Raw genomic sequence first — 27,705 nt, forward strand, 5'->3', positions numbered from 1 at the left:
ACTTGTAGTAAAACAACTATGTGAACAGGTAAAGGTAAAGGTTCCCCCGCACATGCGTGCTAGTCGTTTACAACTCTAAGGGCCGGTGCTCATCTCCGTTTCAAAGCCGAAGAGCCAGCGCTTGTCCAAGGACGTCTCCGTGGTCATGTGGCCGGCATGATTAGACGTCAAAGGCGCACGGAACGCTGTTCCCTTCCCACCGGAGTGGTCCCTACTTTTCTACTTGCATTTTTACGTGCTTTCGAACTGCTAGGTTGGCAGAAGCTGGGACGAGTAACAGGCGCTCACTCTGCTTATTCCTGGGTATCTCCAGTTCGAAAAAAGGCTTAAAGAATGGGAAGATGCTTTTTGCTTGAGACCCGAAAGGTCTGCCCACAGGTAGCAGTGCTTTCATCTTGGGCAACTTGAAGACTTCAACTCCCAGAATCCTCCAGCCAGCATGCTTAAGTCCACGTCGACTTGTTCTTATGGATAGAAAGCTCTCTACGGCGTAACAGCCCATCAAAGAAAGATCCGCTTGAGCTGAAGTTCATTCAGAAACGACAGGCACTACACGTGACCTTGCTCTCCCTCGGGGATTGGACGAGCGCGGTTCTCTATTCTGATGGCTGCCATTCATTTTGACCGTGAGAATGCTAACTCTGCATCGGTTATCAGAGTAGAATATAACGGGATGGAACGGAATAGAATAGAACACTTTATTGTCACTTGAAACGTACACTTAATCAGCATACATTAAAATGAGATTTCCTTGCATTCTGCTCTCAAAGGGTCACCACCTCCAATATACACCGCGTAAAAATGAGCAAAAAATGAACTGTGTATATGTGGCCCGGAGAAACAACACACGTCTAGTTCGGATATATGCGTGTACCTGGCGAGAAAAGCGAAACTTGCGAGCTTGCCAGTTCGTGGGGAGGCGTTGCCAAACGCGCTGGAGCCGAACCGGTCGGGGCTCCTGGTGTGGGCTCAGGAGGCCTATTTGGGCCGGTGGGCAGCAAATACGCTCGTGGGGGACGGACAGACACGTGGAGGGCCGTGGGCGGAGAGGCGGGCCCAGCCTTAGGGCCCCAAGAGGCCCCTCCCCCCTCCAGGCCTCCTTCCAGACGTTCCGGTTCCGCTGGACCGGGGTGGGGGGGGCAAGGGGCCGTAAGAAAATTTTCCCGGCTGCTTCGAGGGCACCTTTACCCGACGGAGGGGGCTGATGAACGCGACAGGCTTCGCGTGGGCGGCGCAGCTCTACGGGGAGGGTCGCGCGTGGGTGGGAACGCGAAGAGCCACGGCAAGGCAGCAAGCCAAGTCCGCCCTGAACCCTCCCCGTTCTCTTTCAGGGCGGGCGGCAACTTCGAAACTAAGGAAACACGGCATCCCCCCCCCCCCCCGCTTTTCCCAAAGTTCACGGCCGCGCCCTCCCGCGCCGTTCTCCAGGAAGATCTTCCAGCGCGTCACGGGACGGGTGCGAGCATGCGCACCGCGCTCGGCCGACTGGGGAGCTCGGGTTGCGGAACCCGCTGGCCAGCCGGGGATGTGAGGCGCATGCGCCGCGGGGCCTGACTCGGACGCGTCTGCGGCAGCGGCGGCAACAACAACACGACGACGGCGACGCAGGCGGGGGCCGCCGCCGTCGTCGTCTGGAACGTCCTTCCCTCGCGCCTGGAGGCCGTTTGCGCGCGCGCGCCGCGAGGGAGCCGCGCCGCCCCTCCCCCCTCTCTCTCGGGGAAGGCGGGGCGAGGAGGAGGAGGGGGCGCTGAGGCCCCTCGCAGGCCGGCCGCGGCGACGGCGGCGGCGGCCCCGGCGGGGTCCCGACTGAGGCGCAGGTAACGCCCCTTCCGCCCCGCTTTCTGCCCGGGGCGCCCGAGGGCTGCGGCCTCCGCCGCCGCGGACTGCAACGCCCATCATTCCCAGCCTGCCGGGAGGGGAGGGAAGCGCTGCACGACAGCCGGGGAGGCTGCGGCAGCCGCGCCGGGTCCGTCGCCGGCGCGAAGAACAAAGAGTCCGGCCGCCCCCACGGGGGAGGGGGAGGGGGAGGGGAGGGCCCGCTCCCTCGGGGGGGGGGGTGGGGTGGGGTGAGGGGAAGGAGGGGGGGTGGGTAAAGCGGCCCCGGAGTCCCGGCCGAGCCCTCCCTCCCTCCCTCCCTCCCGGCCCCAAATTTCCTCCGGCCTCGCCCGCTTCTAAGATGGAGCCTTGCGCGGGTTCCGGGGCTGCCGCTGCGCTTCCTTTGGCGCTGGCGGCAGAGCTCCGGGCGGGCGGGGGAGGGAGGGAGGCCAGAAGAAAGAAAAGCAAACAACGCGTGGCGGGGGGGGGGAGGAGGAGGGAAGGATCGACGGAGCGGGACGGGGAAGATTGGGGGGTTTCGGTTCTTTACGTTGTGACTCTCCTCGGGTTACTTTCTTTCTGCCACCGACGCTTTTCCTGACGACTTTGGGGGAGATCCTGGGGGGATCGGGGATCGGGCCGAGTCGGTTCCCCGTCCACGTGCGTCGGGTTTTGTTTTTTTTTTTTAAATGGGCGGAGGGGAGCGCGCGGAGAGGGACGCACCGAAAAGCGGTCCTGAATCGAGTGCAGACTTCGTGTCTCTCTTTCCTAGGTGCTGAATTGAAAGTCGTTGCCGAGTGTTGTTGTGATGAATGTTTGCGTAATAAAAATTTCCCGTATAGAAGGGGTAAAGTGTCTGCTTTCGAGGATAGTATTTCCTGAATCCGTGGTAACAAGTAGATACGTTATGTGAAAATAGAAGATTTTATCTTTGTTACTAACATTTGTTACTTTGTTACCGAAGTTGTTATGGAGTAAGGAAATGGATTGTAGATTTGTTTCTGTTGCACATACCGCTTGTTTTCGATATTAGTCAAACTTAAAGCACCGTAGAAAAATAGTGTAGAAATGAAAACTGATACCGGAAATGGATATCAAATCAAGATATTAGCAGATGTTGGTTAATAGCCAGTTCAGAAATTGTCCAGTATCTATATGGATGCCTGGTCTTCCTTGATGGTTGACAGATATGCAAATGATCACCTTGACATTAAAATTCTTTGGTATAAATGACAGTGTAAGTAATTTATATGGATTCTTTTCTTTATTTCTTAAACATTTTTGAATGTTTTAGCATAGTCACTAAAAACCTTTTCTCCATTTTCATAAAGAAAATTTAAAGACATTTAGAATACTTATCTGCCGTGTTTACACATACTAGCTAAGATTAAGAGCAACTGCAAATGGTTAGCATTATTTAGGTATTTATTTGCATTTATTACTGTCCCCATTCAAAATATTTCAAGTTTGAAATGTTTTAAACTTTAAATATTCTATTTAAAGTGCAAAATTGTTAAAACTTTAAAAAATGCTTAGAAACTATAGAATAGATCATTCCAGTCCTCGGAATCAGAAACTTCCTTGTGCCTCTGGCAAGAAAAACCTAAGGGAAAAGAATCAGTCTTGAAATTGGATGTTTTGACCTAAAATCATTTTAAAGTTTTACACACCCTCAATGCTGGCCTGCTGATGATAAAATATATGTGCCTTTTTCTTTTCCTCTTGTATTGCTCTAGGGCTTTTCAACATTTTCACCCGTTGTACCACTTTTAGGATATGGCAACATCCGAGTACCACCAGTTGCCTAGCAAGGGGTCAAAAACTTGATGACCAAAAAAAAACACAGGCAAAAAGTGATGAAGTACAGGTAGTCCTCGACTTACAACAGTTCACTTAGTGACGGTTTGAAGTTACAATGGCTCTGAAAAAAATGAATCAGTTGCCAAGCATCTGAATGTAAATCACAAGACTGTGGAGATGCTGCAACATTCCAGCTGATCAGCGCTGCTTCTGGGCTCAGCAGAAGCGCCAGGATCAGCGCGGAGCTCCATCTGAAGCCTGGCGCTGATCCTGGCGCTTCTACTGAGCCCTGACAGCCCTGAAGAAGCGCTGATCCTGGCGCTTCCGCTGAGCCCTGACAGCCCTGCAGCTCCAGCCATCTCTCACGGTGCTGCCACCAGTTCAGCTCATTCCTCTCCCCCTCCATCACTTTTCTAGGATGGTCGCGTACCACCTGCCAGGTGCCAATGTACCACAGGTGGTACCCATACCACTGGTTGAAAAGCCCTGCTCTAGAGCAGTGGTTCCCAACCTTTTCCATACCCCACACCCCTAGAACGCTTCTGATATATTCTTGCACCCCTTACAAAAGTTCAAAATAACCAATGAATTAATTATGCATGTACGCTATAATTTTGAAACTCCTAAACCCAAGTTTTAACACCCCCTGGAATATCGTCTTGCACCCCCAGGGAAATCCCTGCTCTAGAGGGTTAGAGAACTCTCTTGTTCGGCTCCTGCAGTGCTGGAAAGCAGGGGAAACAGAGGGCAGTATCCATTGTCATTAGGGGAAATTGCTTTTCTAGATGAAGCACAACAACAATTAGAAAAGGTTTGATTCCTCTCTCTCTCAGAAGAGCATTGGCAAAATTTGTTTGAGTGGTAGAGCTGGATAGGAATATCCAACAGTCTACATGGGTGTGATTAGATAAGTTCTTTATTTAGTAAAGATTTTATCAAATTACAGCAATATTCTGCCTGTTAATAACCCCCCCAAAAAAATCTGTTTAAACCTTTTGCAATCAACCCTCCCCTCATGCTATTTCAGTACAGTTAAACTCCATAACCAGCTCAGATTTAGATGTGACTCTTTAATGTCATATGTCTTCAGTTGGGGGAGATCATTGAGATGGTTTCTTTTGTAAACAGTTGTGCATTATAAATACACTCCTACTCTTCTTCAGACTAGCCATCCTGTTTCCATTCTATTTAAAAGAGCTTTTCCTACTATTAAATGACAAAGTGAGATCTCATTGCAATGCAAGAGTTATTTCCTGACAACATTTATAGTTTGTCATTTGCTTCTAACAGTAATGTATATGTTATCTATTATAATTCTGTGGCATTATGATTAGTCAGCATATAACGATGTACATGGTCATGGTGAACCAGTTTTCTGAGTTTGCACAACACACTTAACTCTATGGGCTGAAATTGCACAATACGTTTGATTTGAATGTGCTTGGGTGCTTTGTGGTTGATGTGTCTTGTGAATAGCCTTACTCTACTCGGAAGTAAGTCCCATTGAATTTAATGGTACTAACTATCAGGTCCTAGTTTATGCTTTCTTCTGTAATAATTGACAAAGCTTGTGCTATTCTTCTGAAACCATTTTTGAAACATTAGACTTTGTTTACATGCAGTTTTTTATCCTTTTAAATGCATACTTCCAAAATGATTCTCTACCAGACTTCAAATGTTAGTGAGGGTGATTATTGAATACATGTCACATGTTCCTCTTAGTAGTTGTGGTACTGTACTTTTGGCAAGAAAAATGCATTGGTGGTAGCTCTTGGATCCATGAAATTATTTTAAAAGATTTTGTTTTTACACTTAATATTTATTTAGTCTTCAGTCTAATTTTTCAGCATATGTTGTTAATCTTTTCAGGATTGAAAGTCTCGGGTTTGGCTTCATCTGATGGAATAACCAGATCTTAACTGCTTTCCTGAAACTGAGAAGGGGGAAAAAATATGAGATTTCTGTGGCAAGGGAATTCCACAATGTGGGAGTGGTATTTGAAAGTGGCTGCGTTGAAGGGCCAAGCGATGGCATTCCCCTAGAGACGGAACCTGGAGGAGGAGTACAGAAGATGCTGGCCCCTCAGGTAGCTGCTCTGGACCTAAAAAGGTTTAGGCTTCCCCTACCCAGTCATGACAAACTCAGGGAAGTGACGCTCAGCTCTGATTCTCAGCTGAGGAAGTCTGTGTCATCGTGAGAAGTGGTGCCTATTTATCTACTTGCATTTGCATGGTTTTGAACTGCTAGGTTGGCAGGAATTGGAGCAAGGAACAGGAGCTCAGCCCCTCACGCGCGTGGCACTTGGGTCCCAAACCCAGGCTGTTGGCTTTCCAGCTGACAAGCCCAACATCTTAACTGCTGAGCCATTGTGCCGCCCTGACCCAGAGACAACTGGCACCTTGAATTGCACTTGGCAATTCAGATTGGTGTCAAAGGGCCATTTGAAACCTCCAGTTATTCTTTTATTAGTAGAGTATTACTGTGAGATGCAGGGCTCATGAATCGGGAGCTGAAGTTCCTTTTATGCGTCTGTATTAAGAATAGTGTCTTTGGCTTCTGTTTGTGTTTCCTCATATCAAATATATCATTTCCCTATGGACTGTCATGTACAGTTATTTACTTATTTCTTCAGAATTTATATGCTGTTCCAATCCTGATGACCTGGGGCAGGTAGCGGTAACGAAAGTAGATCTTCTCCAGATTTACAGATTAATGATGGGAAAATAAAACAATCATGCAACTGTCTTCCATGATACATGAACACTTAAAGAAGTATAAAAAAACATGCTTCAAGACAAAAAAGGCCAGCATTCTTTTTAGCCCTGAACTGATCGTGGTAAGATTCTTCTCTATGAAGAAAAAGTGCAAGGTATTGGATTCCCTTCCCCACAGTTTAGTGAATTGTCCAGTGTGTAAAGAAAGGAATGAGCTAGAATATTAAAGAAGGATATGGCTTTGCAGATGGGTCATTCCCACATTAGGAATCCCTCTGGCAATAAAGTAGAAATGGAAGAACCTAATGAAAGAGGGAGTTTTTAATTCACACATTTAACAATTGCCTGTGAACTTTGAACACATCTCTATCTGCATTGCTTTTTATGGAGCTAAACAGTGGTAAATGATTGTTAACTGAGGCAAGCTATGCAAAGGCTGCAATGATATTTAAAGCATGCAGAGCATGCTTCCAAATTGATTGCTCAAATATCCCTTTAGGGCGGAAGTATTCTGAGGAATGAAAAGGGGCACTACATTGTAGCAGCATAGCACTCTTAATGGGGAAATCTGTCATTCTTTGAATTCTGTTGCTTCTGTTAAAAAGATGGCTGGGTTGATAAACATAGATTGGGATTTTATGGAGACAGATTGAAGCCACATCTGCAAAAGGGATATGATAAAAGTGGCTTTGTGATTCAACCAACACATGTATGTTGCTGATGCTTTCTTAGAAATGATTTTGGAACTTCCCAGTTACCTTGAAAGTTAAGTGTTAATTTAACTCTTACCTACTTTGGCCACCTAATGAGAAGGAAGGACTCACTGGAGAAGAGCCTCATGCTGGGAAAGATTGAGGGCAATAGAAGAAGGGGACGACAGAGAAGGAGGTGGCTGGATGGAGTCACTGAAGCAGTAGGCGTGAGCTTAAATGGACGCCAGAAGATGGTAGAGGACAGGAAGGCCTGGAGGAAGGTTGTCCATAGGGTCGCGATGGGTCGGACACGACTTCGCAGCTAACGACAACAGAAGGAATGCATAGTACTGTATCTTTCCTAATCAGTATCTTTTCCAGAATGTATGGCAGTGAAAGTTGGACCATAAGAAAGGCTGAGCGCCAAAGAATTGAGGCCTTTGAACTGTGGTGCTGGAGAAGACTCCTGCGAGTCCCTTGGACTGCAAGGCAATCAAACCGGTCAGTCCTAGAGGAGATCAACCCTGACTGCTCTTTAGAAGGCCAGATCCTGAAGCTGAAACTCAAATACTTTGGCCACCTAATGAGAAGGAAGGACTCACTGGAGAAGAGCCTAATGCTGGGAAAGATTGAGGGCAAGAGAAGAAGGGGACGACAGAGAATGAGGTGGCTGGATGGAGTCACTGAAGCAGTAGGAGTGAGCTTAAATGGACTCCAGAAGATGGTAGAGGACAGGAAGGCCTGGAGGAATGTTGTCCATAGGGTCGCGATGGGTCGGACACGACTTCGCAGCTAACAACAATCTTTTCCAGAATGTAAAAGTCAGGTTTGCAGTGTTGAAAGCAAGGAATTTATTAATCATGAAATGCTATTACTGAAAGGTTAAGAAGACAGCTACATGTAAATGTTATTGAGATTATTTTTGTGCCTCGTGAGGGCTGACCACTAAGACTGGGTTCATGACAGACTTTAGCTTCTTTGGAGGTTGTGTGACTTCCTGCAGCCATTTCCATTAAGCGTAAACTTTTGCTGGGAGAAAATCTTTTGTGCTTAATAGACTTGACTGAAATGATGATTTTTAAGCTTCCACTCCTAGGTTGGACAGTCCCTGGTCTGAGATGGTGTAGGTTCTCCTGCTTGAGCGGGGGTGGGGCTGGACTAGAAGACCTCCAAGGTCCCTTCCAGCTCTAGTCTACTCTAGTGTTAGACATATGCAGATTTTTCCCTTTTGTAATACTTGAATCTCAGGTCATCCAAGAAAATTGAACAAGGCAAGTTATGTAAAAAGAAAGAATTAGTATAACATTTGTTAACACAAGATAGATTTGAGACAAAGGAAGATGAAATAGAGCCATGGATAGTTAAGACTATGGAAAAAGGCTTGCTGACTTCTAAGCCAGTAAATTTAAGCATTTAAGCCCAGAGACCTAACTAACTTGGGTTCTTGGAAGCTTACTATCTTTAGAATGCAGTGAAAAATGAGATACTGGACAAAATAAGTCTTTTTTATGTTTTTGAGATGAAAGAACATTAAGCATCTCATGGTGCAAGTTTGCCTTGAATGAAATAGGTGGCTTCATCTTGCATCTCTTATCATCTAGAGCCTGGCATAAAAATAAGTAAATAAATAAAATAAAACCTCTGTGAATCAGGTTTGAAAAAAGAGGTTTGGTTTTTGGAAGGTTGGTTTTCCTCCTTTGTGCCCTAGTTTTGAAAAAAAAAATTATGCACTGCTTTGGATTGGAAGGCAGAAAAGTACTTTAAAGTATATGGGATTGCAAATATAGTGCCTATCTGTAACTTCTTTTTTTAAGGATTGCACAACAGCTGCATGATGCCAAAAAAAAGGTGTGGCTATTTTCAAGTGTTGCAGACAGGTGCTACTTTGAGTGCATGCTTGGAAACAGATTTTTGCCAAATTTGTTTATTTGGAATTTAAGTCAGAGTTAATAATTTAACCCCGTGTTTCCAGTTTTGTTCCAGTTTGATTTCTGTCTTTCCCTGCTCGCCTCCCTGTTATTGCATCTATCATTCAATTGCTGCTTTCTCCTCACTATTGGTGGAAAATACATGATCTGCTCCTTTTCTCAGATTTGTTTTTTCAAGGTTTAAATTTCAAGAAGTCTCTTTAAAGTAAATTGAATGCACTTGAATTTGTTTTATGTATGTTGGTATAAATTCAGAACGGAATAGTCCATTTGCACCCCCTCCCAGAGCTTTGGTACCTAAAAAATGTGTACTCTCTCTTGCTAAAGATTTTCATCAGCAGCAGAGTACTGCTTTGTGGTTGTGGAAAGACAGTAGACATTTCATAGTGATAGATTTTTTTTCCTAGAGCAGCTGTGCTCTTAATTATTCAGTTGAAGGGTAGATAAAGACTGCATCCAATTCCACAGTTTTATTTGTTATTTTAGCATGGCAGTGCTCTGAGGACCAAAGTATCTTCATGTGTGATAGAATGTTCTTCACTTGGTTGACTGGTAAATATATTTTATCTTAATCTTTTCAGCATTTTGACTTGTCCAGAGTTAGTGCAGGTAGTCCTCCATTTACGACCACAATTGAGCCCAGAATTTATGTTGCTAAGGGAGAAATTTGTTAAGTGAGTTTTGCCCCATTTTACGACTTTTCTTCCCACATTTGTTAAGTGAATCACTGCAGTTGTTAAACTGGTAACACAGTTGTTAAGTGAATCTGGCTTCCCCATTGACTTCGCTTGTGAGAAAGTCACAAAAGATGGTCACATGCTGTCGGGACACAACGACCGTTATAAATACAATTCGGCTGCCAAGCATCTGAATTCTTTTCATGTGCCCATGGGGATGCTGCAGTGGTCATATGTGTGAAAAATGGTCATAAGTCACTTTTTTCAGTGCTGTTGTAACTTCTTTTCTCAAAGGATCTTAAAGAGGCAGAAAAGCATGCCCAGTTTTCTTTATAGCCCCAAGTCTCCCTCCCCCAAGCAGAAACCGGCTCTATAGAAATGCAGATGTAAATCCAGGAAGGTCTAAGCTAGAAGACAAAGACTTAAAATCTACATAACCCACCCAAACTCTTAAGAGCCATCAGCCCCAGCCCCAAGGAAGCAGGATATATGACCTTTGGGACATAATAGGATTAACCCAGCACCATCAGAGTGCCAGAAAGGCACACTCAGACTCAGGTCAAAGTTCATGCCACAGGAACAACTCCAAACAAAAGGCTCTAGGGGGTATAAAGACCCACTCCCTACTTGTGCTCACCCTTTTTTCTTCCAGAGCCATCTTTCTGTCTGGCTCTCCTCTTCAATAAACTGCAAGCTTCTTCCTAAAGCAGTTGCCATGTTTATTCCCGGCTTGGACTGAACCACGATGAAGACTTTTCTTCCAACACCTCCTTCACCTCCGGCCCCAGAGAAGTTCACCTTCACTCCTATCACAGTTCCTCCTACTTTTTGCTTGGTCCTCTACTTCTGTAAACTAACTCCCCATGTGGCTGTTTTTTAACAATAAGGGTAGAACTGTTGGGCAAGTCCAGACAAGTTTTTTCTTCTTCCCCCATCTCCATTTTGTACTTTGAATTTTAAACTGATAAATAATCCCTGTTGTTTTACCTCGGCAAATCTGGACTTGTCTGTCTTGCCCTCCCACATGTTGCTAGGTACTGCATTTGTTTCTAAATCAGGGTTTCCTAAATGTTTTGCCATCACACCTCCCTTTATTCTAATCTTACGACCACAATTGAGCCAAAAATGTACGTTGTTAAGTGAGAAACTGGTTACGTTAGTTTTGCCCATTTTACAACTTTTTTTGCCACAGTAGGTAAGTGAATCACTGCAGTTGTTAAGTTAGTAATATGATTGTTAAGTGAATCTGGTTTCTCCATTGACTTTGCTTGTCAAAAGGTCGCAAAAAGGAATCATGTGACTTTGGGACACTGCAGCCATCATAAATGCAAGGCAGTTGTCAAGCATCCAAATGTAAGTCACATAACTATGGGGAAGCTGCAACGGTCAAAAGTGTGTAAAATGGTCATAAGCCACTTTTTAAAGTGCCGTTGTAACTTCAAATGATCACTAAACAAACTGTTGTAAGTCAAGGACTCTCCTGGACCCTGTTTGTACACCCCTCCTTCCCCCCCCCAAAGGGAGGCAGGCCTAACAGTTTGGAGAAGGTGAAGAGGTTGACTCCATGGCTGGCCTTTCACCGTATAGACAAATGGGCAAAACATCATTTGCTTTCAAGTCGGTGCTCAGAGATACAATTTATTGGATTTGCAAGGATAGCAAGGTTCAATTCCAATCTATGCTCGTTGAGAAAATTAGGGGAAGATGACACATTTGTTTTTAAAAAAACTTCCAACCTTGATGTTTGTGGGAAAGAAGCATGTTTGAGTTGGACTATTTTTCCATCCCGTTCATTTTAATAAATTTAAATATGATAGTGGTAACACAGAAAAATATGGCCTAGGATCCAAACAGAAAACATTTAGTTGCCGCCCTTGTAATGTTTGGTCTTTTTTTTTTCCCTTCCTCTTAGGCTTATCCTGGATGTAGTCTCCGGCCCACTGGCTGGCCGGGATCTTTGGCCTTGAAGCGAGAACTGTACCACCAATGGACAGTATGTCTATTACCAACACGCCAACCAGTAACGATGCTTGCCTGAGCATTGTTCACAGTTTGATGTGCCATCGACAAGGAGGGGAGAGTGAAACATTTGCAAAGAGGGCTATTGAAAGCTTAGTTAAAAAACTCAAGGAGAAAAAAGATGAACTGGATTCCTTGATTACAGCCATAACCACCAACGGAGCTCATCCTAGCAAATGCGTTACGATTCAGAGAACACTGGATGGAAGGCTTCAGGTTAGTAGAAGCATATCTGGTGCTGTTTCGTGTTCTTTATTTTATGTAGTGAGAAAGAGATGTAGAGGAATGGACCATTGTCACGCTTGCCTATGACCCTGTGTGAATTGTGCTTATAGATGAGTGATGGTTTTTTTTTTGTAGCAATAGAGTATAAAACATAATGGCATTTCCTTCATATCCTAGATTTCTTAAATCATTTTCACTCTAATTTTCCATTGAATTTTTCCATTATTTTCAATCTTTTTAGGTGGCTGGTCGAAAGGGCTTTCCGCATGTAATTTATGCACGGCTATGGAGGTGGCCTGATCTTCACAAAAATGAACTCAAACATGTCAAATATTGCCAATATGCATTTGACTTGAAATGTGACAGTGTCTGTGTGAATCCATATCATTATGAACGTGTTGTGTCACCTGGCATTGGTAAGTTTGTTCATAAATCCATGTTAATTGTTGAAGTTAAATTAGAAATTGGGTTAGCTTTAACAACGGATTCCTGACTCTTCTACTTTCTGAGTAAGTTCTTTTTATTTGTGGTTACCTTGCATGGCAGTAGATTCCAGACTGCTAGAAAATATTCCTGCTGTTGGTCAACGGAGCCTCCATTATTATGAGGACCCAGATTATTGGTGGCAATATGCTGACTCTGTAAAACTACTTAGAGAGGGCTGTGAAGCGCTGTGAAGCAGTATATAAGTCTAAGTGGTATTGCTATTTTTTTTTCCTATTCTCTTTGGTTGTAGGAAAGATGTACCAGGAACACTGACAACCAGAAACAAGGTTGCAGTGCGTAGGTGCAATGTTAGTCATACCAGCAGCTTTTATTTTATTTTATTTTTCTTTCAGAGAAAGAAACTTAAAACACTTGGGAGTTATGCCAGAGAGAACAGCATCTCTGTCAGTAAAATATCCCAGATTCTTTCCTGCTATTGTAGCGGGGAGTTAGAGACAGACAGACAGACAGACATACTTGATTTCCTTATGGCCTTGAATCTTCCAGTGTTCTTGAATTCTTTGCTTACCCTTATCTTTGCCTTGCAGTATTCAAGAGACCTTTTGTTTCATAGTTGTGGGTTTTAATGTTGCATCCTACTGCTGTTAGTGGTCAAGGCAGGTTTTGTGACAATTGAGCTGTGTTTTGCAGCCTTTAGGCTAAGTAGCCTTGATGATGTTGGAAAAGCTGAACATGGTTTTGGACCTGAAGAGTAGTTGGATGGAAGAAACCCTTGTAGGCTGGACTGAGAAATCAGAACACATTCTGAAAAAAAGCCACCACATACAAAAGCCCATTTAGTTTCAGGAGTCAGTTCGGTTCAAGGTAGTACGACAATGGATTCAGATTTTGCTCACAGATTTCATGGTGCTTTGTGGAAGACTGTTGAAAACTGTTTTGTCTCACGGACTTTATTTTGAATGTGGTGGATGGATCTTTAAACGTTCCTTAAAGATGGATTTAAAAAAGTGACAATAAATATTTGCATTGATGGAAAGGAAGAATCAATTGGTCCCTTGTCCACCTTTGAGAGCTGTTGTTTTAAAAAAGTATTATTGTGATGGAACAATAAATAAAGATTGGATTTCTGAAATACTATCATGGAATTATATTCCAGAAATGGTAGACAGCTTCCAGTTTAATATAAAAATTTGCCAAGTAGAGAATTTTAAGAACATAATAATTTAATTATTTAAACGGTCACCTATCTCTAAATAGTGACTAAGTGGTATATAGGGATCAAAACAAGAAGCATGGAACACCCACAAAGATAATGCAGTAACCTCAGTCACAAAAAATACACCATCTGTGGCAGCAGAAGCTCACCTAACCTCCTGACCGAAACACCCCAGGGAACAACCAGGTGGTCAGGCTTCATACGGAAGGCGCATCGTTGTCACAGGTTCTTTTATAGATATCCTAAGTTAGTGGGCCCCAAAACCCTGGAGAGTGAACAGAACCCTAACCCCTGGTCTCTGGGAAACACACCCACCCTAACCCCCCCCCTGCTATTTACCATGCCCACTCCCCCCACCCCAATTCTATCACAACTCCTGTTCTTCTACTCCCGGGGTGTCAAACTCGCAACGTTACGTGATGTCTTGCGACGTATCGCGACTTTTTCCCCATTGCTGGCAATGGGGTGGGCGTGGTTTCGGCATGATGCATCTGGCCCGCAGGCTGGCAGTTTGGCACCCCTGCTCTACTCCTCCTCTTAGCAAGCCCTACCTCTGGAGAGGAGTAACTGTTTTATTTGCCTTAAGCTGCTTCAAGCTGTACAAACCACCACATACCACCTACTACACTCTCGCTACAACATCGCCAACTCCAGCATTACCATACCCAGCTGCCGCCTCTCTGCTCAGCTCTTGCAGTGGCCGGGCTGGCTAGCAGAGAGGCCCCTTAAAGGGACAGGGCGCCAACAGCCCAGGACAGGTGCTGGCCGTTTTGCAGGAGCCTATCCTTTCCCACATATTTACATATTTCTGTTCTTTTTTTTTGTTTGTTTAAACGTTTGGATGGTAAAAATGTTTATTCACTGGTATTTCAAACTAGTCTAATTGTTGTGTTTTTTCTCCTCTTTAAAGATCTTTCAGGATTAACTCTGCAAAGTTCTGGTAAGCTATACATAACATTTTATGCATTATAAACAACATGGAATCTTAAATTTAAAGCTACATAAACACTGGAGAAACTATATTTTTCTGCAGTAAAAAGAATAGCAAATTGTATTATGCAATTACATGTCACAAGGAAGTGTTCTGTCATATGAATGGCAGAGGAAGAGAAAATAAGATGTTATAATTTGCTATTCTTATTTGTGTTCTTAAAAGAATAAACAAAAATAACAGTATTGCCAATTATTGTTTGAGACCCTTAACTGGTTACTCATTTTATGTGATTAACATTGCCACCTGATGGAGTCAAGTCAATAAAAAGGCTCTTTTCAAGAACTAAAAAAATAGTTTATCAATCTAAATGAGATATTGCATGTACCTGAACTCATAAATTTTCTAATTTCTGGGTGTCCACTAATACGTTGTGTTAGATATACTTAAACCTGGAATAAATCCATTGAATAAGTCTGATCCATCCTACTGTGATTTATTTGGCTAATTAATTGGTCTTAGCTGCTTTCTACATGCAGTTTCTTGTACACGTACAATTGATTTTGGATTTATTATATTTCCAAACGGATTAAATCCCAACTGGGTTTTATTTTGTCATTGGGCTAGAATTAAATCCATTCCCACTGACTATGTTGAAAAAGTCCCCTATATGCTAAATGACTTCCCTTTTTTTCCTAATGGGTTTGTGTGGGAAGGATGCTGGCTCTGAGTTTATATGCACAAGGGTTGGATATGTCTGCTAATGGAATTGATTTTTGCTGATGTATAAGAGCTTTCAGCTTCTCCCATGCACCCTCAAAATCTCCTGGGGGGGAGAAGAGGAGAAAGTCCATTCCTGCTCACTGAGTGTTGAATTTCAACATGTATCTGTAGCAACAATAGGGCAACAATTCTGTGCCCTTCACAGGTTGCTTTTGTCGTCTTGCCAATGATTGGCTTACTGTCTGCAGTTGTTAGAGAAATTGTGGATCTCTTTTGTATCATTTTCATATCATGGGCACCTCTCTTGCATGGGGATGAGTGTTCTTAGTTTTTTGTGATTATCTTTTTGACCTTGTCCTGATTTACATATTATCATTTTGGTTTTCCTATACTGACATAGTATACTGCCTAAAGTCCTTTGTATTTGGGCAAGGTTATAAATAACTAGTTGCGAGTATAATCTATAAGGTCCAGAATAATTTCAATGTCCAAAAATTCCATGGAGATGCTAGAAATTCTTGACACAAGAGCATGGATGAGAGAAGGATTGTTGTTGTTGTTGTTGTTGTTAGCTGCAAAGTCGTGTCCAACCCATCGCGACCCTATGGACAACGTTCCTCCAGGCCTTCCTGTCCTCCACCATCTTCTGGAGTCCATCTAAGCTCAGGCCTCCTGCTTCAGTGACTCCATCCAGCCACCTCATTCTCTGTCGTCCCCTTCTTCTATTGCCCTCCATCTTTCCCAGCATTAGGCTCTTCTCCAGTGAGTCCTTCCTTCTCATTAGGTGGCCAAAGTATTTGAGAGGATTATTCTGGTTCATTACAGTGGATTTTAATACTCATAAATAAGAAATAATGATTTTTTTTCTTTCAAAAAAGATATTTAGGGATTTTTGTATCTCAAGTTAATTTGTGTACCCTGAGAACATTCTTCCACTTTAATCTAAATATCTCAAGCATCTGATTATTTCACGCACTTCTAGTATCAACCTGCTTTTTTAATTAGAAAAGTTTCCCAAATTCATTTATAATAGATACGCTTCTTTGTAATTTAAAATAATACTTCTCTATCTGTGGCTTCAAATGAAAATAGCTTTTCTTCTTTCTGTGGGTTTATTTACAGCAGTTGTTTGTGTATTTTCCTCCTCGGTCTCTTAAACTTGTCTTTCCTTACAGCACCTGCTAGCATGTTAGTAAAAGATGAGTACGTACATGAATTTGAAGGGCAGCCGTCACTGTCCTCCGCTGAAGGCCACTCGGTTCAGACAATTCAGCATCCCCCAAGTAGCAGAGCCTCCGCTGAACCCTACAGTACTCCGGCTATGTTAGCCCCTCCCGAGTCTTCTTCGGCCAGCACTACCAGCTTTCCCAACATTCCTGTTCCTTCCACAAGTAAGAGAATGACCACTATTTGAAACTGCATGTCTGTCCCACTTTTTTAGAAACCTGGCTGTGATTAATCACACCGTTAATATAAACAGATTAATAAAGGAGGATATTTGTAGCTCAGGGGTAAACAATACTCCAATCAAGAAACCAGCAAAGAAGCCAAGAGCAAACAGAACAATCAAAGAATCTCTAAGACTGCCCACCACCAACGCTGACAGGGCAAGCCACTAAAATGTACACTGACAGCCGTCAGCCCTGCTCTCCTAGCCCTGATGAGAGGTTACCTACTTTGGGCAATGAAACGGCTGCAAGAAAACAAGACAGCTCAGAGAGCACCGAGGACCCCCCTCGTCTAAAGGGATTAGTGAGTGAAGTGAGAAGCCTTGGAATCCTGGCTGATTATTATATCGTGCATATTAATTTGATATTGATGTATTTATTTCATTGTGTTCTTTATCATTGTTCACTTTATTATTATTTTACTTTTGTTTACATGCCTTTTCATTTTTCTTCCTTTTTATTATTGTAAGCTGCCACCCGCGTTGAGATAGGCAGCTAATGAGTTTAACAAATAAATGAATTACCACTAACTTAGTGGTAAAGATGAGGGTTGTTACTTGATTCCTTTTATGGAGGAAGAGCTGTAATCCAGATTTATTTATTTATCCATTCATTCATCCATTTATTTCATTTATGTACTGTTTCAGTCTGTCTCTGTCTTGGCAGCTTACAGTTTTTCATTCTATAAAAGATAACGTGGGGGTGGAGAGGATGGGGACTCACACAGGTGTATACCTGTATCTTGTATTGGATACAGATTCTAACCTCCAGGCTTTAGCTGCTAGATTAGAAAGCATGTTTAGCTCTCAATGTCAGTGTCAGAAAGAAAGCTGTGGAAATCTGAACATTATGTTAACAAAGCAAATTTGAAGACAGGCCAGTGTTTTGGGAGATGGATAGTAGTTAGATAAACAGTGCTTTTTTATCTTTTTTTAAACGTTTTTACAGTGTCTCCTACTTTGCATAATTCTAAAAGACTCCTTAGATCAAGAAAATAACTCCATGCTTCTACAAGTTTAGTGAGAAACCCAGTGCCAAACACTGTTTTTTACCTCTTTCGTCCCAGGCCTAAGTAGATCAAACAAAAATGGAGCAAACAAGATCTTATTTGGGATGCCAGATAAGCACTCTAAGTAATAGAGGGGGGGCCGTGCTGGTGGCTTCTGTCCTGCCTTTTTGGCACTCAGCTTCTTTGTCCTCGCATCATATTATCTCGTTCACATTTATTTCCTAAATTCAGCAGCTACATTGATACGTTCAAATGTGTTTTATTGTGGTTTTATTACTGTAGTCATAGTAAATGGCATAGTAACTTCAGGCTTCTAACAGGATAGTCGTCCGTTTTTTAAAGCCGTTGCGAACTGTTTTACATTTTGCCAGGCCAACCCACCAGTCTGTTGGCAGGGAGCCACGGTGATGGGCTCTTGCAGATTCCGTCAGGGCCTCAGCCGGGGGCACAGCAGAACGGCTTTCCCGCTCAGCCAGCTACCTACCACCACAGTAAGTGAACTGTTTACACTCCACTCCGGGGTTTAGCTTAGCTTAGCTTGCCGTCTTTTTCCTTGAAAAGAGATGGGAATAAACGCACGCTTTCTGTATCCTTTTAGATAGTACAACCACTTGGACTGGCAGTCGCACCGCAGCCTACACACCTACCATCCCCCACCATCAAAACGGGCACCTTCAACATCATCCACCTATGCCTCATCCTGGACATTACTGTAAGCGTGCCCTGTGTTATTATAGGGGTTGCTTAATTTGTGTGATTAAATCACGATTGCCAGAGAGACAGCAAGCAGTAATGCTGAACTGAAATAACAAAGAAATATTTGGTCATCTGTGAAGCTCTGTAACTTAACTCAGGCAAGTTAGGGGCTGGGTAATACTGAGTCATAATGTGGTTTGGGTTAGGACCATTTGTGGCTTACTAAAAAAGAAAGCATAGTTAATTCGTGACATAGAGCAATGTATGGACTCAGCTACTGCCTTTTATATTAACAGGGTACAAATAGAATAACTTGGCAAAAGGCACTTGGAAGAACCTTTTTAGACAAAGTCAGTTGGGATATAAATGTGTAACTTTTTTTTAAAAAAAGAAGAAAATACCACTGTCTTTCGTATCATTCCCAGAATCCTATCCCTTCAATCCCATATTCTTCTGTTTGGGAATATGTAGAACTTTAGAGAGAGTTTTTATAGAACTTTTATAAACAGGCCTAATTCTTTGATTAACGTTCTGGTCTGCAAATAATTTTGCCTTTAATTAATTGAGAAACCTTCACATCAAATGTGAGTTTATTTCTAAAGAGCGTACTTAACATTAGGCCCTGCAGACAGAAACAGACAGACCTCATCCTAGTTTCTGCTATGTTGCTGGTTCGCTATGCATATGAAATTGTCCTGTGCACAAAGGAGTTAGTTTCATCTCAGTCCAGGCCAGAGATGAGGCTGGACGTTTGGTCCAAATGTATACCAAAACATTTTTGATGAAATGTTTTGGGCTGACAGCTGGAAAAAGCCAAAGACATTATCAGTGACTAAGAGTTGTTAAGAAAAAAAGGTGTTGAAAAAAGTGGGAAGAGGGGTGGTTGCCATATTGGATGCGTGGAGATTAAAGAGGTCTTGAGGATCACTAGGAGGAAATGGGGAAAGAAACCTGCGGGGAAGATTGTGGGGCTGAAACAATGGATATCGTTGAGTAACAGGAGGTAGGTAAAGGAATCCCGAGAAGGTTAGGATGGGGGACAGGCAGCCAGTTGAAGCCGGGGACTTGGGCAGGAGCTAAATAGCACCTGGAAGGCACCCAAAAAAGCTGGTGAGGTTGTGGGTAGATCAGCACACCGGTCATGGGACGGGGTGGGTGGGGGAGGGTGTCCCAGCCTTGCCCTGCTTGCCCCAAAAGACCTCCTAGAACAGGGCTGTCCAGTCATGGCAACTTTTAAGACCCGTGGACTTCAACTCCCAGAATTCCCCAGCCAGCCTTCTGCTGGGAGTTGAAGTCTTGCTCTAGATTTGTTTAATGTCAAGTCAGGACAACCAAAGCATTCTAGATTTTGGTTATAGTGGTGCAAATTATGAAAAAAAGAATGTGGGTTTGGCTTTTAAAACAAAACATATTTTCCATTTTCTATCCAGTTCTTTATTTAAATTTATTAGATTTGGATAGGAAATAGCCTTTTAGAGATGGGAAAACCTGCAAGGACAATGGGTAAAAAGTATGACTTTTTTTACTTTTTTTTTAAGGGCCAGTTCATAATGAACTTGCATTCCAACCTCCAATATCAAATCATCCTGGTAGGTGCATTTGTTTTAATGAATATTCAGTTAAATGCTTAATCCACATTACAGAATTAAATGGGTACCTTGTGCCCTCTTTAAAATCCATCTTACCCATTTTATCCACTCACATGTATAATACTCCTATATTAAGGAGTGGGGATCCTCTGGTCTGCAAGCCAGTCTTGGTCTGTGGGTTGCTTACGTGTTTCTCGCCTCGGTCGCACCCCTTCCCCACAGGTGCAGCGTTCAGTCTTTTTTTTAAAAAAGGTTCCAGTGGGGGGGGGGTGTCTAAGAAGCCAAAATGGCTATGGGGAGAGCCAGAGTTCAAGGGGTTGGACTCGAGGAGAAAAGGGCGAGTAGGCCATTCCCTACAGTTTGCACTCCTCCACCCTTGCACGTTCCTCCATCCCCACCCAAAAAACCCCTCCTGTGCCTTCTTCCATCCACGTTCAGCAGCTTGGCTTTTTGAAAACCCTTCTGATCGGTGGAGATTTTTGTAAGTAATCGGGAGATTTTTCGGAGCTGTGAAAAAAACTGGCCTAGAAAGCATTCTCCTTGTACTCACTAACTCTTCTAGTTCTTGTAGTGGTGATCTATTTTAATGAAGCCTCTCTTCTTCACCCTCGCCTCGCCTCGCTCTTCAGCTCCGGAATACTGGTGTTCAATTGCCTATTTTGAGATGGATGTTCAAGTGGGGGAGACGTTCAAGGTCCCTTCAAGCTGTCCAGTTGTTACTGTTGATGGATATGTGGACCCTTCAGGTGGGGACCGCTTTTGCCTTGGTCAGCTTTCCAATGTACATAGAACAGAAGCCATTGAGAGAGCCAGGTAGGTTTTGCCAGTCTGGAAAAGGTAGCATCTGGTTTGTCCTTCATTTTGGGGTGCTTGAAAGTTTGTCCTCCTGCCTAAGTGTACAGTAGTCCTTGCTTAAAGACCATTCGTTCAGTGATTAAAGTTACGACAGTGCCGAATGAGTGGCATTTACGACCGGGCCTGGAGGTCACAGCCCCCTGCCCTCTGCTGCCCCACCATTCTGCCCTCGCTGCCCTGCATGCTGCCACCCCCTCCTGCTGCTGCTGCTGCTGCTGCTGAGGCGTGCCCAGCCTGGCCCTTCACAATGCCTTGTCAGCAGTGGGAGGGAGAAGGCAGCAATGTTCAGTGGCGGTGGGGCAGGCTGGCCAGAAGGGCAAGGATGGAGCGGAGATAGACGAGTGGGGGGAGTTGAGGTGAGGGCAGGGGCAATGGGAGGTCATTGCCCAATGATGGTGCAGCCCTGGCCTAACGACCTCAGCCAGGACTACCAAAACTGCTGTGTGGTCACATGAGGTTTTACCTAATGACCACATCACTTAACAATGGAAATTCTGGTTCCGGCTAGGGTCATTAAGTGAGGACTACCTGTATACCTCTTCTTTTGATATTCTTCACACTTGACTCTGCAATATTCTTCCTCGGGTTCACTCGTTTATCATGCCGTGTTTGTTTATCAATAATAGACCTGTCATTAATAATGTCCAAAGTAAATCAGAGTTGCCATTGATTCTTAATGACCACATAGACACATTTTCTTCAGGGCCATCTGTCCCCAACTTGCCCACCAGGTCTTCCAACAGTGCCCTCATTGCACCTGTAACTCAAGTCCATTTCGCTGCTGGCTGCCATCTTTTTCTCCCTTCCACCTTTCCCAGCATTAATAAAGACTTCTCTAAGGGTGGGGGGGTGTCTTGGCGTGATGTGCCCAAGCAGCATAAAAGTGCATTAAGCTCATGTTGGACTTAAAAAAGAAAAGAACAGAAATACCTTCAACTGCCAATGTAATTTATCATGTTGCTAGAGTTGGAGTCGCTCTTCCAGAGGGTTGATGCTGTCGTTGGTCTGCTGAACTAAGGCAGGGAGGGGTAGGCAGCCTTGGCCCTTTTTTGGACTTCAATACCCAGAACTCCTGAACCAGCCATGCCGACTCAGGAATTCTGAGAGTTGAAGTCCACGAGTCGTAAAAGAGCCAAGGCTGCCTACTCCCCCTGAACTAAGGGAACCTCCGAGCAGAACGGCTCCCCTACTTCTTAAAGAATGGAGAGATGGATACTGCAAGGAAACATGCCGAGGAAGTAATTAGATTAAGAAATGGAGTAAGTTTCACACACACATTTCTGATTTTTATTCGACAGTCACGACATCATAAGTTATGGGGATATGAATCTGCCTGGATATCATATGTTATATGTTGAGTTATATCTATTCTGAGAAATCCCTTTTTATGTAATTAAAATTACCAGTTGTTGATTGCCTGGAGTGGTGTTTTTAATTAACAAATTGCACAAATGTTAAATTCTGGTGACAAGCCAGAAGAGTGATGGATAAAATGTATTTGTTTTCACCCTTAATCAGCAATCCTTGCATTGTGTTCCTTGGCAATAATTTAATAATTCCACAGAACTTGATTTCACTGTTTATTTAAAATCCTGTTGGATATATTTGATATACCGTGTTTCCCCCAAAATAAGACCCGGTCTTTATTTTTATTTTATTTTATTTTTTGCCTCCAAAAGAGGCACCAGACCTTATTTTGGGGGGTGGGGCTGCCTTTTCCATTCACCTCCGACACCACCAGTCCCCCCACCATAAGCCGACCCACTTCTTCTGCGGCCGAAGGAGCAGCTTCATTGTGCAGCTGAGAATGGAGCTCCTGCCTGCATTTCACACTCGGAGGCCTTTCCGGAAGGCCGCTGGAGCCAATAACCGAGCTATGGATTGAATCTGTAGCTTGGTTCTCGGTCGCAGAATGAAGCTGCTCCTTCGGCCATAGAAGAAGTGGGCGGAGGCGATGCAAGCATTAATCCACGGTAGGCTTGGCTGCAATGGTAAGCTCCACTCCGCCCTGGCTTGCTTTCTAGGTGTGCACCTTGCCCCAAACTAGGGCTTATTTTCAGGGTAGGCCTTACTTTCGGGGAAACATGGAACATCTGACTCGTGTTAAGTGAGTCCTTGTCCATGGGGTCGCGACTTCGCAACTAACAACAACAGCAGCAATGATGCCCAACTGTGAGCTCAAAAACATTTATGAAAATCAAAATAAGTGGAAAGGTTTTTCATTATAGGATCTTGTTATAAAATAAATTATTGTCCCATTTTTCTACTCAGACTTGCCTTACACAGGCATAGTTAACCATGGTTTCTGCACCACCAAACGGATCTCTTGCATGAGTGAATTGATTATTGCAAGTGTGATTCATTGCTAGAAGTAAATTGGACATATAGTTAGTCCTCGACTTATGACCACAGTTGAGCTAAGTAAGCTTTGTCCCATTGTAAGTCCCTTTTTTGCCACCATTGTTGAGTCACTGTAGTTGATAAGTTAGTAAAGGTAAAGGTTCCTCCGCACATGCGTGCTGGTCGTTTCCAACTCTAGGGGCCGGTGCTCATCTCCGTTTCAAAGCCAAAGAGCCAGCGCTTGTCCGAGGACGTCTCCGTGGTCATGTGGCTGGCATGACTAGACGCCAAAGGCGCACGGAGCACTGTTACCTTCCCACCGTAATTAGTTAGTAGCCTGGCTGTTTGAGTGAATCCAGTCCCCCTGTTGACTTTGCTTGTCAGAATTTCACAAAAGGGGATCACGCAACCCTGGGACGCTGCAACTGTCGTAAAGAGTCAGTTGCCAAATGTCTGAATTTTGATCATGTGGCCGTGGGGATGCTGGAATGGTCATAAGTGTGAAAAATGGTCATGAGTCACTTTTTTCAGTGCTGTTGTAATTTCAAACGGTGTCACCAAATGAACCATTTTAAGTTGAGGACTACCTGTAGTTTCTTTCAAAGGAATTGGTGCGTCTGCGTAGCAATCAGTCTTGAAACCCAGGGAACAGGGAGGCCACCGTGCCTAGGGCCATATAGGGCCATGTCGTGTAAGTGCGTCAGTAAAGACACATTTGGTAAATAGGCTTCTGATTCTTCGTTATTTCATACAGGCATCTTGTCCTGAACATAAGCTAGCAATAGGCTTCACGTAGTTGGATGAGTTTTGAGTTCACTCGTCTTGGAAGTCATTCCTCAAAAAAACCCCAAACCCCTCAAAATGTGCTTCTGCCACTTCTGCTGCTGCTGCCGCTGAAGTGGCCTCGCTCTTACCTTTAGCCTGCCTGCCTGCCGTTCAGAAGTCACTGGAGGGGGGGAGGGCAGGCTGTTTCAGGGTCTCCTGAGGGTCTCCTGCTTATTCCTTGGTTAAAACATCACAGGCCAGCAGGGCCTTAGGTCACAGCTCCTTGGACCTAGTGCAGGTACACGGCTTTCTTTCTTTCTTATGTTAGTCTGTTTTACTAACGGTTGCACCAAACTGACTTATGGCCGATCCATTGGACTACAACTGTCAAAATTCTCAACTAAGGGTAGCTGTAACAGGCACCCAGATTTTAAAGGGGTTTTATACACTAAAGTCTTGATTCTAATGGGGTACCGTTAGATAAATCTATGCCATCTTCCTGAATTTATGGTAAAGGCAGGCCTTGTTCTTAAGACTCAGTCTTCAGAGAGTTTGCACAAATGCTTAAGAGCAGGGGTGTCAAACTCAATTTCACTGAGGGCCGCATCAGCATTGCGGTTGCCCTCAGGGGGCCGGGTGGGTATGGCCAAGGTGGGCATGGCCTACTGGGTGGGCGTGGCTAGAGTGCGTGTGGCCTACTGGGTGGGCGTGGCCAGCTCTACATCATTGGCATCAAGGGTGCCTATGGGGGCCTGGGCAGGAGTGGGACAGATCTGAGGGTCTCTGGCAGAAGGAGGGTCTCTGGGCCAGGGCCAAGGCAGTGGGGGCCGTTCCCTCACTGTTTCCAGGATGGCTTTGGGGGCCACATGAAGCCACTTCGCGGGCCGGATCTGGCCCCCGGGCCTTGTGTTTCACATGTCTGCTTAAGAGCAACTGATGTTGAAACCAAATAAAACGGATTTGTCAATTGTTCAGTTTTTCCCACTTTACTGACTCATGTTATTTTTTCTCTCTACCAGGTTGCATATAGGTAAAGGTGTACAACTGGAGTGTAAAGGTGAAGGCGATGTCTGGGTTCGGTGCCTCAGTGATCATGCGGTTTTTGTTCAGAGTTACTACTTGGACCGAGAAGCAGGACGGGCCCCAGGCGATGCAGTTCACAAAATTTATCCTAGTGCCTATATCAAGGTTTGTTAATAAAATAATCCTGGATTTTAAAGTTGTAATAACAGGAATCATTTCAATGCTCTGGTTCTGGATTGGTGGTGCTAATCCCTAATCTCTTGTCCACAAACTTCTGTTCTTCGCCATGTTGTTTTTTTAACCTTAAGCTACAGGTCTGGACCATATGGTCCCATGCTGTGTACGTACTATTGTTCAAATGTTATTTGGGGGAATCTCTGGTTATTTATGTACAAGAACCTTAAGACCTGCAAAATCATTTTTTGTGTAAAAGTAAATATCACCAGTGTGGAGATTTAAATACCTGAGTGAATGACTTTAAACGTTATGTTTGAACATAACACAGAATAATTCTGAGAAACGTGTATTATTAAGAATAAGTGCAATTCTATTGCATTTAATCTGGAATCTGTCTCATTAAACTCAATGGATCTTTTTACCACTTCAAAGATTGAAAAAAAATGCATTGCAGATAAATGCAAAGAGCCACAGTCTGCAAAAGACGACTGCTTTGTGAGAGTCTCCTATTCTGCTGCCCAGAAAATACTCCTCAGGCCTTGCGGGGGTGGGGGTGGGGGTTAAGGACAGAAAGCAGTTTTGACACCCTGCTTGTATGGATGAAGAGTCTTCCATTACAGTTTTCTCAGGAAGGTTTTGTGTAATTCGGTTCCTAAGTTGTCAGCGTATCTTCGCTGCTTTCAAATCAAGGCTAGGTATGTTTTGGAGCCAGAAGCGTAGGCGCTTTGTGCTCAGCACAAATAATAGAGAAGGGATTTTGCAGTGCTGTAAAGAACTTTATTTTTACGATTTGGATAAATCAAGAGGCTCTTGGATGTTTTCTGATAAAAGCAATTAGGTTAAACCTTCTTCAAAATCAGAAAAAGTTGGGTTCTTCAGGCGCCAAATATTGCAGCTTGCAAGTAGCAGGGGTAGAAGGGTGAATGCCGAGAATGGAAGGTGACTTTAAAACCATGTAGTTGTTCTTCAACTGAAATAGGGAGAGGGAGGTAATATGTAGTCAGTGGTTGAACGTAATCCCCATGTTTCGCGTTGTTTTTACTTTTACATAGACCACTATTCTATGTGTGTTTGCTCTAAAGATTCATACAGTAGTCCTCAACTTACAACCATTCAAAGTTACAGTGGCACTGAAAAAAATGATTTATTACAATTTTTCACATTTAATAACTGTTGCAGCATACCCAGGGTTGCACGATCAAAATTCAGATGCTTGGCAACTGACAGCATTTTTATGACAGCTGCCGTGTCCCGGGTCTGGTCATTCACTTTTTGCATCCTTCTGATAGACAAGGTCAATGGGGAAGCCTGATTCACTTTACAACTGTGTTACTAATGTAACAACTGCAGTGATTCACTTAACAACTGTGGCAAGAAAGGTCATGAAATGGGGCAAAATTCACTTAACAAATGTTTCTTAGCAACAGAAATTTTGGGCCCATTGTGGTCATAAGACGGGGACTGCCTGTGCTTCCATTTGCCCTGGGTCAATTCACTTAGGTTTGCATCCCACTCTTAGGAGCATAAACCGGTGGGAGAGCCTGTTCACAGCTGTTCATCCGTAGTCTCCGGGCCAGTCTCGGCTTGACAGGTAGCAGAAGCACAGAAATAGTTGCCACTCGAAGCAGATCCCCCACCCACCCACCCCCATTGGCTTTGCAGTAGGTCCCGCTTGATTCATTGTATCCCTTCTCCAAATACAGAGAATTCATGCAGCCAAAGACCCTTTAGTCTTAAAAGGGATGAGAAAGCATGATAGCAAAAAAGATACTTATCAGTATTTTTTTTTAGGTACTGGGGCTGTTTCCCCCCTAACTCGCTTGGGCTTTGTTTTTGAGATAGCTTCCGCTCTACAATAATGCTGCTTCTTTTTAAGGTATTTGATTTACGCCAGTGTCACCGCCAAATGCAACAGCAGGCTGCCACCGCACAAGCCGCGGCTGCGGCTCAGGCTGCCGCTGTGGCAGGAAACATCCCCGGGCCAGGATCTGTCGGAGGAATTGCTCCAGCCATCAGTAAGTACTCCGTGAAATAGAATTCTGTATTTCTGGTAGTTTAAAATCCAAAACACATTTTAGTTTCCAAGTATACGTGTAAGTTAGGATTTAAAGCTGCTTATTTGTGTGTTTTTTCCCCTCTATTTGCTCAGCACTCTTATCTTCCGGTGTAATAAACAGCTGCTATCAGCAGCGCTTCACTTAGAACCAGTCGGCTAGCCACTGTTTGGAGCTGCGATGGGTCTACTTGGGGGCTACCTACTACGACCCAGATTCAAAGTCCTAATGGTTGTGCTCCCCCCACAACCCGCCACCTTGTGTGCGGTCACAAGACTGCACTTTGATTGCTTGGCAGCTGCACCATAGTTTATGGCATCCCTTGGTCACATAAACATTTTTTAAGAAAGTGGTTTGTTGAACCGTCACAAAAAAGGTTGTAAAATTGGCTTAATCATGTGACTGACCCCCTCTTTACAACCATCACAAATTACGATTGGAAGCTGCATTGCAGTCATTAACTCTAGGATTATAACTTCACTCAATAGATGTTGATTAATCAAACCATGATTTGCAGACCTCCAAGTTGCTTTGTCAAGTCAGACCCCATGCCAATATTTAA

At 43.9% G+C, this 27,705-nt stretch overlaps 1 protein-coding gene across 2 annotated transcripts in view; it reads left to right on the plus strand.

Annotated features, from left to right (window-relative positions):
• The first annotated feature begins 1,553 nt into the window (after positions 1–1,553).
• The window catches only part of SMAD4 (SMAD family member 4), a 30,298-nt gene continuing 4,146 nt past the window's right edge, over positions 1,554–27,705 (plus strand). For both annotated transcript variants that reach the window (XM_083356833.1, XM_083356834.1), the window contains exons 1-11: positions 1,554–1,817; positions 11,539–11,861; positions 12,112–12,286; positions 14,444–14,473; positions 16,363–16,578; positions 18,016–18,135; positions 18,243–18,356; positions 19,879–19,929; positions 20,559–20,742; positions 24,909–25,077; positions 26,966–27,104. In XM_083356833.1, the coding sequence (XP_083212959.1) occupies positions 11,613–11,861; positions 12,112–12,286; positions 14,444–14,473; positions 16,363–16,578; positions 18,016–18,135; positions 18,243–18,356; positions 19,879–19,929; positions 20,559–20,742; positions 24,909–25,077; positions 26,966–27,104 (1,447 nt within the window). In that variant the 5' untranslated portion in view covers positions 1,554–1,817; positions 11,539–11,612. The remainder of the gene's footprint in view (positions 1,818–11,538; positions 11,862–12,111; positions 12,287–14,443; positions 14,474–16,362; positions 16,579–18,015; positions 18,136–18,242; positions 18,357–19,878; positions 19,930–20,558; positions 20,743–24,908; positions 25,078–26,965; positions 27,105–27,705) is intronic.

The sequence above is a fragment of the Vipera ursinii genome, assembly GCF_947247035.1.
Source record: "Vipera ursinii genome assembly, chromosome: 2".
NCBI classification, from domain to species: Eukaryota; Metazoa; Chordata; class Lepidosauria; order Squamata; family Viperidae; genus Vipera; species Vipera ursinii.